Consider the following 15,427-nt stretch of genomic DNA (forward strand, 5'->3'; position numbering starts at 1 on the left):
TTACTGGGTGTGCAGTTTCTGTTTTTATATACTAGCTTCAAGCAGAAAATCCTCCTAACGTGGGAAAATACCATGAATTCTGTGTGGGAGAATTGTAACGCAGGACTTGCATTTAGATAGCACGTTTCAGAACCAATGAACTTCTCAAAGCACTTTACCCTTAGAGAAGGGTGGGAAAGTAATAAATGGATACACTTTATATCCGGAGTACATTTAAGAGATTATAAGCACAATTATATTAAAATTAAATTCCCAACCAGTAACACGCCAACTAACTATGCACAACCTCCTCTCAGATTCTCCCAGGTATCGCAACTGTATAAATCCCCCTATTAATAGGATGTTTATGCAAACTTACCTACTCATTTAGGGGTTAAGTCTGACTAGAAAGCAGCCTAAAACTGACCTCCAAAGGCTCAATCAGTCCTGCATTAGCCCCAGGCCTCTGACCAGCTGCCCCTGCAGTATTTATTCATGATCAGACCAATTCAGAGACCGACGTCACTGGCATGAGAATCGTCAACTCTCATCAATACTCAGCAAGATGACAAGGATTAATCAACCACTCGTGGTGTTTTGAATGCTTCCTTAAGTTAATTGTATCAGATATCCACCAATTAAGTTTTTTGAAAAGGCAAAATATAAAACAAACCAAATATGGTCAACTATTTTAATGAATGCACAGCTCATAGCTGTTTCATACTAGGTGGCAACATTTGTTCAGGTGTGTGAACAGCACTATTTGGTAAGTAAAGCTATAAATTGCTTCCTGAGTTTTACATTAATTTAAACAGAATTTCTTTCCAGCACAACAGCCCAAACCTGTCCGTTCTCTTTATGGATAGAGAATATACACATCTATGTGAATTGTCTATTAAAATTAGGAACATGTATTCTGAAGGATTGAAACTGTTCAACACTAGGTGCAGTGCATGCTAAATGAAAAGGCCAATACAATGCAAGCGTACTTTACCGTAAACCTCTAAGGCCCCACCATATCATCCATCTTCACTTTGTCTAACCTCCAATATCCACTTGGAGTAAAGAATGCCATAGACTATAACAATTTGACAGCAAATTCAAGGACAAGTAGCATGAGCAGGAATGTTGTGCAATGAACTCATGCCCACTGGGACCACATGCAAGATATAACTGATTGCATTTCAGGCCCTTGAAGAGGAATGGGAAATGTACAGTTTAATAAATCCCATGTTGCATATCACTTCCAGACCGGTATAACGGGCAGTTTCATGTCTGTACGCCACTACGATCAAACAGGACATTTTCATAAGATCATTGGAATTCACCCTTTGACGATCAAAGCAAAACTGTAATCTTCTCCCACACCCAATTTAATTTAATCAGATTTAGTCCCTTTGAACAGGAAGCATATTCTAAACTTGGCATTCCTTAATGAAACAGCTTTTCATTTATTGCTGTTTAATTCAACACTAATGATAATTAATATTTTCTCAACAATTAATTTAAGTCTGGCCCTTGACTATGGTTTCGAACATGACTCCAGACTATCTACTCAACTCCTGTAAAGTTTCTCTCTCTTACATTTTCCAGGTGAGACTGTATATGTGGATAAGCGCCTGTGGGTTGAATGGAATTAGAACCTGGGCAGAAGGGCGGCAATATTTGTCAATTTCTTCTTTGCCCCGACCTATCCCTGTTCTTCTGCCCCACTTCCTCGATAGAATCTCTGCAGTGCAGGAGAAGGCTATTTAGCCCATCGAGTCTGTACTGACCCTCTGAAAGAGCACCCTACCTAAGCCCACTCCCCCGCCTTATCCCAGTAACCTCCGAAACCCCCCCCCTTAACCGGAACATCTTTGGAGTGTGGGAGAAAATTGGAGCACCCGGAGGATACCCATGCAAAGAAGTACAAACTCCACATTCTCCCCGTAGAGTTTGTTCTTTCTCACTGTGTTGCATGGGTTTCCCCCGGATGCTCCAGTTTCCCCCCCACAGTGTCAAAGATGTGCAGGATAGGTGGATTAGCCATGCTAAATTGCCCTTAATGTCCAACAGTTAGGTGGGAATGGCCTCCTGTAGGAATTCTATGATTCTTCTATGAACATGCAAATTTCACTCACCCAAGACTGGAATTGAACCCATGTCCCTGGGCGCTGTGAGGCAGCAGTGCTAACCATTATGCAACCATACTGTATAAATCATATTTCTCCCTTTCTTCAGTTCTGTAGAAGGGACATTTGGACTCAAAACGTTAACTCTGTTTCTCTCTCCACAGATGCTGCCAGACCTGCTGAGTTTGTCTAGCATTTTCTGTTCTTATTTCAGATTTCCACCATCCGCAGTATTTTGCTTGCATTGTTAGTAACTGCCTTCACTGGTGCTACAGCCATATTCTGGAACATCCTGCCATACACCATTAAGAGAGGACAGCACGGTAGCACAGTGGGCAGCACTGTTGCTTCACAGCTCCAAGATTTGATTCCTGGCTTGGGTCACTGTCTGTGTAGAGTCTGCACATTCTCCTCGTGTCTGTGTTTTTCCTCCGGGTGCCCCGGTTTCCTCCCATAGTCCAAAGATATGCAGGTTCGGTGGATTGGCCATGCTAAATTACCCTTAGTGTCCAAAGAAAAGGTTAGGTGGGGTTATGGGGATAGGGTGGAGGTGTGGGTTTAAGTAGAGTGCTCTTTCCAAGGGCTGGTGCAGACTTGATGGGCCGAATGGCCTCTTTCTGCACTGTAAATTTTATGATTCACAAGGTTCAGTGGTTCAAGGTACTCCACCGCCACCTTTCTCAAGGGTCGCTAGGGATCGGCAACGCCAGGCTTGCCAGCTCCCAAAGTTTCTTATTAAAAACTTTGGGTTAAGTACAACAGGATAATGTCAAACCACAACAAACAGCCCATTTTGGAAAGTGATGGTGGTGATGAGGAGAATGTTCATTTCGCTCATACATGGACCACAGACGTAAAGGTGACTTACTTTTGAAACACAAAAGTATAATATCTGCAGATGCTGGAAATCTGAAATAAAAATAGAAAACAATGGAAATACGCAGCAGATCAGGCAGCATCTGTGGAGAAATAAGGGTTAATGTTTCAGGTCTGTGACTTTACAGAGTTCTGACAAAAGGTCACTAACATCAAATGTTACCCCTGTTTCTCTCCAGACAGATGCTGCTTGATCGGTTGAGCGTTTTCAGCATTTTCAGTTTTTATTTGACGATTGCTTAACGCCCCATAGTTTTGATCTGAATTTCAGAACTGGTACATTCTGGCATGAACTGGTTTGACTGAATGGTCTGTTCCTGTGCCATATATCCGGAGTGAGTCGAACATCCAAAAAGAACACCAATTCTTGTACATTCTCATCCCAATACCAACCCCGCTCTCAGTTTTTAAAGATGTGGAGATGCCGGTGTTGGACTGGGGTGAGCACAGTAAGAAGTCTTACAACACCAGGTTAAAGTCTAACACGTTTGTTTCAAATCACTGGCTTTCGGAGCACTGCTCCTCTGGTGTTGTAAGACTTCTTACTGTGCTCAGTTTTTTAAGTCATTCGTTCATGGGATATGAGCCCAGCTGGCAAGGTTAGCATTTATTATCCAATTAGTTACTGTCAGAAACATGGGAGCACATTTGTACATGGCCTGTTCCCATAAACAGCAATGAGGTAAATAGGGTAAGATCATTTACTTTTTGTTGAGTAGGTCCAGAGATAAATGCTGCTCAGGACATTGGGAGACTTTTCTGCACTTTTTCATAGTCATGGGATCCTTTAAGCAAAGGTGGGCTGGACGGCCTTTGGTTTAAGTCTTAACTGGGTACATCCAACAGCGCAGAATTCCTTCAGTAATGCACTGGAGTCATAGACGTCACCAGCACAGTGAAGGCCCTTCAGCCAATCACGTCTGCGACGGTGAAAAACAACCACTGAAGTATTCTAATCCCATTTTCCAGCACTTGGCCCATAGCCTTCTATGCCTTGGCATCGCACGTGCACATCTAAATACTTCTTAAATGTTATGAGGGTCTCTGCCTCCACCACCCTTTCAGGCAGTGAGTTCCAGACTCCCACCATCTGGGTGAAAACATTTTTCTTCACATCCCCTCTAAACCTCCAACCCCTACTTTAAATCTATCCCCCATGGTCATTGATCCCTCCACCAAGGGGAAATGTTTCTTCCGGTCTACTCTACCTATGCCCCTCACAATTTTATACATCTAAATCACGTCCCGCCCTCATTCTCCTCTGCTCCAAGGAAAACCCCAGTCGATCCAATCTCTCTTCATAGCTAAAACTCTCCAGCCCAGGCAACATCCTGGTAAATTTCTTCTGAACCTTTTCCAGTGCTATCACATCTCTCCTTTAGTGTGGATTACATAACTGCACACAATACTCTTGCTGTGGCCTAACCAACATTTTATGCGGTTCCAGCATAATCTCCCTGCTCTTAAATTCTATGCCTCGGCTAATAATGGCAAATATACCATATGCCTTCTTAACCACTGTGTCCACCTGCCCTGTAGCCTTAAGAGACCGGTGTACATGCACAGCAAAGTCTCCCTGATCCTCGGTGCTTCCAGGATCCTGCCATTCATCATGTAATCCTTCACCTTGCTTGTCCTGCCCAAGTGCATCACCTCACAATTATCCAGATTGAATTTTATTTGCCTCTGATCAGTCACTGAAGTGTCAGATTAGATTATGGACTCAGGTCAGCAAAGTAATACGGGACATTGAAGAGTTAAGATACAAGGAACCGGGTTCCGGGTGCGGCGATGACCAGCTGAGTCGCACGTTTCGGCAGCTCCCTGTGAAACGGACTTTTGGGCTCTTGATAGGAGCCCCAACGGCAATTTTAACGGCTGAAAACACCGTGCGGTAAACCAGAAGGGTGTTCCCCCTGGACACGGATGGAAAAAGGAGAGGAAAGTGGCCGGATTGCAGCGGATCCTTTGGAACAACGGCAAGGAAGGCAAGCAGAAACCAAGATGGCGTCGGAAGGTGGCAGTTTCATATGGGGCCCTGAACAACAAGAGTTTTTGAAACGCTGCGTGGAGGAGATAAAAAAGGAAATGAAGAAAGAGTTGTTGGCCCCGATATTACAGGCGATTGAAGGGCTGAAAGAGGAACAAAAGACCCAGGAGCAGGAGCTTCGGGTCGTGAAGGCGAAAGCAGCAGAGAATGAAAACGACATACAGGGCCTGGTGGTGAAGTCGGAGATACAGGAGGCACACCAGAAACGATCTGTGGAGAGGTTGGAGGCACTGGAAAATAACGCAAGGAGGAACAACTTGAGGATTCTTGGCCTTCCTGAAGGTGTGGAGGGGGCGGACGTCGGGGCATATGTGAGCACGATGCTGCACTCGTTAATGCGAGTGGAGGCCCCGACGGGTCCGTTGGAGGTGGAGGGAGCATACCGAGTTATGGTGCGAGGACCGAGAGCAGGAGAAGCTCCCAGAGCCATAGTGGTGAGATTTCTTCGTTTTAAGGATAGAGAAATGGTCCTTAGATGGGCGAAGAAAACTCGGTGTAGTAAATGGGAGAACGCGGTGATCCGCGTCTATCAAGATTGGAGTGCGGAGGTGGCGAGAAGGAGGGCGAGCTTTAATCGGGCCAAAGCGGTACTTCACAAAAAAAAGATAAAGTTTGGAATGCTGCAACCGGCAAGACTGTGGGTCACATATCAAGGGAGGCACCACTACTTTGAGACGGCGGATGAACAAAGAACAAAGAACAAAGAAATGTACAGCACAGGAACAGGCCCTTCGGCCCTCCAAGCCCGTGCCGACCAGACTGCCCGACTAAGCTACAATCTTCTACACTTCCTGGGTCCGTATCCTTCTATTCCCATCCTATTCATAAATTTGTCAAGATGCCCCTTAAATGTCCCTATCGTCCCTGCCTCCACTACCTCCTCCGGTAGTGAGTTCCAGGCACCCACTACCCTCTGCGTAAAAAACTTGCCTCGTACATCTACTCTAAACTTTGCCCCTCTCACCTTAAACCTATGCCCCCTAGTAATTGACCCCTCTACCCTGGGGAAAAGCCTCTGACTATCCACTCTGTCTATGCCCCTCATAATTTTGTATACCTCTATCAGGTCGCCCCTCAACCTCCTTCGTTCCAGTGAGAACAAACCGAGTTTATTCAATCGCTCCTCATAGCTTATGCCCTCCATACCAGGCAACATTCTGGTAAATCTCTTCTGCACCCTCTCTAAAGCCTCCACATCCTTCTGGTAGTGTGGCGACCAGAATTGAACACTATACTCCAAGTGTGGCCTAACTAAGGTTCTATACAGCTGCAACATGACTTGCCAAGCGTGGACTTTTATTGTAGAAGAAAAATTGGAATGATTGGACTACGAAAATGAACGTTTGGACAAAGTGGTGGGACGAGTGGGGGGGGGGGGGGGGGGGGGGGGGGGGGGGGGGGCCGAAGAGGGATTGTATGATTAATCCTGCGGTATGGCAACTTTTCTTTCTCCCACAGGTGGTGATGGGGGGAGGTGGGGAGGGAGAGGAGATGGGGCGCTGGCCATGGGAGGCGGGGCCGAGGGAGAGGCGCGGGCTTGGTTCCCGCGCTATGATAATTATGGCGGGAATAGAGAAGCAGGAAGGAGGGGGCGCCGCACGGGGCGAGCCGTGATCACGGGGGGAAGCAGAGGTCAGCCAGAGTTTGCTGCCTTCTAGGAGCAACATGGGGGGAGTAATTACGCTAGCGGGGGGTCTAGCGGGGGGGGGGGGGGGGGGGGGGGGGGGAGGGGGGAATTACTGGGTTGCTGCTGCTGGGGAAAGGGGGGAGTGGGTGCGGGAAAGGATGGGCGGGGGGGGCACCGTCTGGGAGAAATACAGCCGCGTGGGAACTGGGCGAGAAGCTGGAAAAAGATGATGGCTAACCGGCAAGGGGGGGGGGGGGGTGGGAAGCCCCCCAACTCGGCTGATCACGTGGAACGTGAGGGGGCTTAACGGGCCGATAAAGAGGGCACGAGTACTCGCACACCTTAAGAAACTTAAAGCAGATGTGGTCATGTTACAGGAAACGCACCTGAAACTGATAGATCAGGTTAGGTTGTGCAAAGGATGGGTAGGGCAGGTGTTCCATTCGGGGCTGGATGCGAAAAACAGGGGGGTGGCTATATTAGTGGGGAAGCGGGTAATGTTCGAGGCAAAGACTATAGTGGCGGATAACGGGGGCAGATACGTGATGGTGAGTGGCAAATTACAGGGAGAGATGGTGGTGTTGGTAAACGTGTATGCCCCGAATTGGGACGATGCCAATTTTATGAGGCGAATGCTAGGACGCATCCCAGACCTAGAGACCGGAAAGCTGATAATGGGGGGAGACTTTAACACGGTGTTGGAACCAAGGCTGGATAGGTCGAAGTCCAGGACTGGTAGGAGGCCGGCAGCAGCCAAGGTGCTTAAGGATTTTATGGAGCAGATGGGAGGGGTGGACCCGTGGAGATTCAGTAGACCTAGGAGTAAGGAGTTCTCGTTTTTCTCCTATGTCCATAAAGTCTATTCACGCATAGACTTTTTTGTGTTGGGTAGGGCATTGATCCCGAGGGTGAGGGGAACGGAATATACGGCTATAGCCATTTCGGATCATGCCCCACACTGGGTAGACTTGGAGATAGGGGAGGAAACAAGAGGGCGTCCACCCTGGAGAATGGATATGGGACTAATGGCGGATGAGGGGGTGTGCTTAAGGGTGAGGGGATGCATTGAAAAGTACTTGGAACTCAATGGCAATGGGGAGGTTCAGGTGGGAGTGGTCTGGGAGGCGTTGAAGGCGGTGGTTAGGGGGGAGCTGATATCAATAAGGACACATAAAGGGAAGCAGGAGAGTAAGGAACGGGAGCGGTTGTTGCAAGAACTTTTGAGGGTGGACAGACAGTATGCGGAAGCACCGGAGGAGGGACTGTATAGGGAAAGGCAAAGGCTGCATGTGGAATTTGACTTGCTGACCACAGGCACTGCAGAGGCACAATGGAGGAAGGCGCAGGGTGTACAGTATGAATATGGAGAGAAGGCGAGCAGATTGCTGGCACACCAATTGAGGAAAAGGGGAACAGCGAGGGAAATAGGGGGGGGTGAGAGACGAAGATGGAGAGACGGAGCGGGGAGCGGAGAGAGTGAATGAAGTGTTTAAGACATTTTATAAAAAATTGTATGAAGCTCAACCCCCGGATGGGAGGGAGAGAATGATGGAGTTTTTGGATCGGCTGGAAATTCCCACGGTGGAAGAGCAGGAAAGGATGGGATTGGGAGCACAGATCACGGTAGAAGAAGTGGTGAAAGGAATTAGGAACATGCAGACGGGAAAGGCCCCGGGACCGGACGGATTCCCAGTTGAATTTTTCAGAAAATATTTGGACTTGCTCGCCCCGCTACTGACGAGGACCTTCAACGAGGCAAAGGAAAGGGGACAACTGCCCCCCGACTATGTCAGAAGCAACGATATCGCTTCTTTTAAAGAAGGAAAAGGATCCGCTACAATGCGGGTCCTACAGACCAATCTCCCTCCTCAATGTAGATGCCAAGGTCTTGGCCAAGGTAATGGCAATGAGAATAGAGGAATGTGTCCCGGGGGTGGTTCATGAGGACCAAACTGGGTTTGTGAAGGGGAGACAGCTGAACACGAACATACGGAGGTTGTTAGGGGTAATGATGATGGCCCCACCAGAGGGTGAAACGGAGATAGTAGTGGCGATGGATGCCGAGAAAGCATTTGATAGAGTGGAGTGGGATTATCTGTGGGAGGTGTTGAGGAGATTTGGGTTCGGAGAGGGGTATGTTAGATGGGTGCAGCTGCTGTATAGGGCCCCGATGGCGAGCGTGGTCACGAATGGACGGGGATCGGCATATTTTCGGCTCCATAGAGGGACAAGGCAGGGATGTCCTCTGTCCCCATTACTGTTTGCACTGGCGATTGAGCCCCTGGCGATAGCGCTGAGAGGTTCCAAGGGATGGAGGGGAATACTTAGGGGAGGAGAAGAACACCGGGTATCTTTATATGCGGATGATCTGCTACTATATGTGGCGGATCCAGCGGAGGGGATGCCAGAAATAATGCGGATACTTGGGGAGTTTGGGGATTTTTCAGGGTATAAATTGAACATGGGAAAGAGTGAGCTGTTTGTGGTGCATCCAGGGGAGCAGAGTAGAGAAATAGAAGACCTACCGTTGAGGAAGGTAACAAGAGACTTTCGTTACCTGGGGATCCAGATAGCTAAGAATTGGGGCACATTGCACAGGCTAAATTTGACGCGGTTGGTGGAACAGACGGAGGAAGATTTCAAGAGATGGGACATGGTAGCATTGTCAATGGCAGGGAGGGTGCAGGCAGTTAAGATGGTGGTCCTCCCGAGATTCCTTTTTGTGTTTCAGTGTCTCCCGGTGGTGATCACGAAGGCTTTTTTCAAAAGGATAGAAAAGAGTATTATGGGTTTTGTTTGGGCCGGGAAGACTCCGAGAGTGAGGAAGGGATTCTTACAGCGTAGTAGGGATAGGGGGGGGCTGGCACTACCGAGCCTAAGTGTGTATTATTGGGCCGCTAATATTTCAATGGTGAGTAAGTGGATGGGAGAGGAGGAAGGAGCGGCGTGGAAGAGATTAGAGAGGGCGTCCTGTAGGGGGACCAGCCTGCAGGCTATGGTGACAGCCCCAATGCCGTTCTCACCAAGGAACTATACCACGAGTCCGGTGGTGGTAGCTACACTGAAGATTTGGGGACAGTGGAGACGACATAGGGGAAAGACCGGAGCACTGGGGGGGTCCCCGATAAGAAACAACCATAGGTTTGCCCCGGGGGGAATGGATGGGGGATATGGAATGTGGCAAAGAGCAGGTATAACGCAATTGAAAGATCTATTTGTGGATGGGAAGTTTGCGAGTCTGGGAGCGCTGACCGAGAAATATGGGTTGCCCCAAGGGAATGCATTCAGGTACATGCAATTGAGGGCTTTTGCGAGGCAGCAGGTGAGGGAATTCCCGCAGCTCCCGACACAAGAGGTGCAGGACAGAGTCATCTCAAAGAAATGGGTGGGGGACGGTAAGGTGTCGGATATATATAGGGAAATGAGAGACGAAGGGGAGACTATGACGGACGAACTAAAGGGGAAATGGGAAGAAGAGCTAGGGGAGGAGATTGAGGAGGGGATGTGGGCAGATGCCCTAAACAGGGTAAACTCGTCGTCCTCGTGCGCCAGGCTAAGCCTGATTCAGTTTAAGGTATTACACAGGGCACATATGACTGGAACACGGCTCAGTAAATTTTTTGGGGTGGAGGATAGGTGTGCGAGGTGCTCGAGAAGCCCAGCGAATCATACCCATATGTTTTGGTCATGCCCGGCACTACAGGGGTTTTGGATGGGGGTGACAAAGGTGCTTTCGAAAGTAGTAGGAGTCCGGGTCGAACCAAGCTGGGGGTTGGCTATATTTGGGGTTGCACAAGAGCCGGGAGTGCAGGAGGCGAAAGAGGCCGATGTTTTGGCCTTTGCGTCCCTAGTAGCCCGGCGCAGAATATTGCTAATGTGGAAAGAAGCCAAGCCCCCGGGGGTGGAGACCTGGATAAATGATATGGCGGGGTTCATAAAGTTAGAGCGGATTAAGTTCGTCCTAAGGGGGTCGGCTCAAGGGTTTACTAGGCGGTGGCAACCGTTCGTCGAATATCTTGCGGAAAGATAGATAGGGGAGAACAAAGAAGGCAGCAGCAGCAGCCCAGGACTTGGGGTGTGGGGTGTGGGGGGGGGGGTGGCCTGAGACAAGGCAGTTGCCAATTAGGGCTAGTTTTTATTTTTTGTTATTTAATATTTATTTATTTGTTGTTGTTTTCTTTTGTTCTTGTTTAAATAAAAAAGGTCATTATTATCTGTATTGTTATAATGTTGTGTAAAGGATGCACAATGTACTGTGTTGGTTGACCAAAAATTTTCAATAAAATATTATTTAAAAAAAAAAGATACAAGGAACCAGAGTCTTTGTTCTGCAAAGAAGTTACAGCTAGGTTAAAACATTACACTGACTGTGAGCTCAGCCTGGATATATCTCTGGAATGTTTTCCGATTTAGTCGTCATATTTTTCTCACACAGCTCTTTCACACAACACATGATGACTGCACATGTTCTCTGTACATTCCTTACTACCACACACACAGGTACAAAGATAGGTATTTTTTAGCGTGACTGGACAGCTTCCTGCACCCAGAAAAACCAAGTGTACAATTAGCGAATTTGAGTCACAGCCTCTCTCACTCCACACAACATCACGCTAATGATTATCTAGGTAAATAAGCGAACACTGATGATTTGTAGTTATCAGAGTTTGGGCACAAAACTCACACGCACATATGTACGCAGGTAGTCCTCATCTTTTTGCCCCCAGTACCTGTCACCTGACTCAAACTGATTTGGAAGCGATTGACTCAGAGAGAGGGCAAAGGCTGCTTGAATGATAAGAGGAATTTGGCAGGAAAGCAGAGTTGAGGGCAAGATCAGATCAGATATGATTGAGCAGAGTAGATGGGCTGTCTGGCCTACTCCGGTTCCTATTTCTTTTCTAAAGACGCAAACCAACAGGGGGAAAGGCAACTTGAATTTAGTGACTGGATCAACAAAATTATTTGAATAGACAGCAAGGTGTGAGGCTAAGGACACCTGGCTTCCTTCCAGATGGAGAGACAAGGTACAATTGCAGCAAGGTAATAACTGTTTTCAGTACACGGGCAGCAAGGCAAGCTCACAAATCAAAGCTTTGATGTCGCCCAGTAATTACCAGGGATGGTTAATTCTAAAATACTATGTATTCAATGAGCCTGTGGTGCCAGCAACAGAATAAGCTTTAAGGTCCTTATCCAACACATTATACAAGAGAGATAGAATGGTCATCGGTTCTGGGGGTGGATCATAGTGATGACAGCCAGGTGGGATTTGGCAAAGATCGGAACAATGCCCCTCTCTCTGCTACTCAGTTGTGTCAGGGCACCGGCCATTAGTCGTGGAGCTTCAGCCTCTGATCTTCTCCTGGGAAAGCAGCCCTGGATCTTGTGGGAAGCCACTTTAGCATCGACTGCGCGGAGTGAAGGATGCAGTTAAATAGCCCACCCTCCTTGTCATCATCAGAAATGCATTTGGTTAACTAACACCAGTCAGGCACAATAAAAGGTGGCTCGCCTGCAAAGCAATGGTTTGAGGTTTAACCTTCCTACATGAGTTATGACAGAGGGGTCGAGTAATGGGAAGCGTCCGTCAGCTGATGAGACGCAGCCTTGTCACAATGTGGCTGAATACACGCAGGCTACCCCCCACTCCCACCTCCTGAGATTTTCCTTTTGTCAGTGCCGGTCCTTCTGAAGCCCACTGCAGCAGCTGCACAGAGCGAAACGTGTGAATTCTTGCTGAGAGTTCATTAATCCAGAACGATCACAGCACTCGAGCTATTTCAAACCACAGGACACCAGCGAGTTTAAAACACCAGTAACACAGGAAAGTCTGGCTTGATAGTCAGACGTCAGGACAATGGAGTTGCATAAAACTGCATTCTCTTTCCATGTGCTCAGCATGGGCTTGGGTCATGCAGACTCAGTAAGAGCTAATTAGAGAGAAATGATTACCTTGACTGAATCGTGCCACACACTTGGAATACAACAGCACAGTCAATGGATATGGGGTAAAGAAACACAAGTTGTATCAACCAGGGGACGAGCAACCCATTTTGAGGTCTCCACACATGAAGGGTGACGTCATTTTTTTTTGCAAAATGCAGACGTTTCTTAAAGCATCCTTTAACAACCCTCCCAGAATATTTCCTTCATTAGGCAATTTACTATTCCAATTCAAAGAAAGCTATACTAATGACTGTTTCTGAACCTAATCACTACCCACCAATTCCTGACAGAAAGTACACAAGAAAAAACCTAGACTCAGCTGTGATGCCCTCTGCTGCAGAAGAGTCTGCAGATACTTGCAAACCAGGCTCACATGTGAAGACTAGCTACCTGCTGAGGGATAAGGTGGCAGAGGGGTACCTGCAGAATCATACCCCATTAGCAGAATGCCTTCAGGAGACAAACGACAGAGAAGAAATGAAAGGAATTCTTATAATGCTTTAATAGGGAGGCACCCTATTTTAAGGGATTGTACTCCTAGCTATGATTGCTGTTTATGATTGTGCAGATTACATTCTGGGACATGGGAGCATGAACTAATTAAGACCTCTATTCGAACTATAGCACTGGTTGTAAAGAAAGATTTGCATTTCGATAGCATTTTTCACGAAATCCAGACATCTCAAAAGCACCTCACAAACAATGAAGTTCTTTTGAAGTGCATTAACTGTCGTAAAGTAGGAAATGCAGAAGTTAATTTGTGCAAAGCAAATGTTCACAACTGCAATGCGATAATGACCAGATAATCTGTATTTTGTGATGTTGGGTGATTGGCCAGGACACTGGCGATAACTTCCCTGCTCTTAGTTGCCCTGGGATTTTTTACATCCACTCAAGCAAATAGACGGGGTTTATTGCCTCATCTGAAAGATGACACATCTGACAATGCAGCATTCTCCTAATACTGCACTGGAGTAAATAAGCTAGTCAGGTCAGAGAATCCTCACAAACTGGGGGTACAGAGTTTGCACAATCAAATTTACCAGCGCAGCACAGGCTGGAGGGAGGTGTAAATAAGTCTGAGCCAAGAGCCTGAACACCACGGATGCCAGATCCTGCTCTCTTGGGGACAGGCTTCATGCTGGGCGAGACTAGCATTCCAGGTGGCTCCATGCCCAAATGCCCTATCATGACAAGCACAGGCTTCCTGTGGCTCAGCTGGCAGCCATCAAACCCCTCAGCAGGACTAGCCCTAGCACGTGTGTGAGAGACACCAAGTCAGCAGCGGAAAGCTGCCAAAATGCAGCGGTGGCCAAAGAAAGTAGGCCAGCAAAGAAAACATTGTGAAACATTCAACTGAATATTCATCATATTAAGCCAACAGATTCATTCATAAACGTACAGAATCCTGAGTTTTCTGAAGGCATTGAGTAGATAGACGCAAAGTAATAATGCCAAGTCTTTATACATCTCTGGTTCGATGTAAGCTGTAGTATTGTTGCCAATTCTGATCACCTCACTTCAGAAAAGATATTGAAATCATGAAGGTCGCGCAGAGCAGATCTACCAAAATGGTATCAGAGATGATTGGGCAGCACAGTTGCTTCACAGCTCCAGGGTCCCAGGTTCGATTCCCAGTTTGGGCCACTGTCTGTGCGGATTCTGCATGTGTTTCCTCTGGGTGCTCCGGTTTCCTCCCACAGTCCAAAGATGTGCAGGTTAGGTGGATTGGCCCTTAGTATCCAAAAATATTGGTTGGGGTTACTGGGATAACGGGGATAGGGTGGGGCATGGGGTTTAGGTAGGGTGCTCTTTCCAAGGGCCGGTGCAGACTCGATGGGCTGAATGGCCTCCTTCTGCACTGTAAATTATATGATATATGAGGAATTACATGAGGATGACTTAGAGACACTGCGATTACTTTCCTTAGAGGAGAGACGGTAGAGGGGAGTTTTAAATGAGTTGTTACAATTATATGAGGTTTGGATGAAGTAATGGAGGAGAATGCAGAAGGGGCAGTAACCAGAGGATACAGAATTAAGACAAATGGGAGAAGAATAAATGGAGAAGATTAGAATAAATTGTTTTACACAGCGAATGATGATCTGGAATGCTCTGCCTCCAAGGTTGGTGGGAACAGATTTAATAATAATAATAAATAATAATAATCACTTATTGTCACAAGTAGGCTTCAATGAAGTTACTGTGAAAAGCCCCTAGTCGCCACCTGTTCAGGGAGGCTGGTACGTGAATTGAACCCGCACTACTGCCTTGTTTTCCATTACAAGCCCAGCTATTTAGCCCACTGTGCTAAACCAGCCACTTTTTTAATACTAACTTCTAAAATTTAAATTGTATATATACTTTAAATGGAAAAATTTTCAGGGCTACGGACTAAAGGCAGGTGAATGGGATTAGTTTGATCACCCTTTCAAAGGGTCAATATAGACGTGATGGGCTGAATGGCTGGCAAAGTGCCTCAAGATTCTATGGTTCTATATAAAAATATCCTCACACGGAGGAATATTCCCCCATTCTCCCCTTTTCCCAAGATGAAACCAGGCAGCTGGCATCAGAGTGCCTTCCTCAAATGTTTGGAGAAGCACGCGGATATGGGTGGTTGGTTCCTTACCTGCTGATGCTGCCGCACTCCATCAGTGATGTACTTGATAGCAGGCTGCAGGAGCTGACAACACATGACCTGAAGCAGATGAGAAATCAATCACGTTAATAACCTCAGCCATGGCCAAATCACAGGATAATGGAATGAGTATCGTTGGGAAAAAGGAGCACTTCACTGTCTCGCGCACATCAGATCCGTTGTTCTGAAAA

At 47.1% G+C, this 15,427-nt stretch overlaps 1 protein-coding gene across 2 annotated transcripts in view; it reads right to left on the reverse strand.

The window, feature by feature from the left end:
* Positions 1-15,427, reverse strand: part of mybbp1a (MYB binding protein (P160) 1a) — a 134,607-nt gene that overhangs the window by 15,388 nt on the left and 103,792 nt on the right. For both annotated transcript variants that reach the window (XM_072469172.1, XM_072469173.1), the window contains one exon: positions 15,228-15,296. In XM_072469172.1, the coding sequence (XP_072325273.1) occupies positions 15,228-15,296 (69 nt within the window). The remainder of the gene's footprint in view (positions 1-15,227; positions 15,297-15,427) is intronic.

Source organism: Scyliorhinus torazame, chromosome 12 (genome assembly GCF_047496885.1).
Source record: "Scyliorhinus torazame isolate Kashiwa2021f chromosome 12, sScyTor2.1, whole genome shotgun sequence".
Taxonomy (NCBI): domain Eukaryota; kingdom Metazoa; phylum Chordata; class Chondrichthyes; order Carcharhiniformes; family Scyliorhinidae; genus Scyliorhinus; species Scyliorhinus torazame.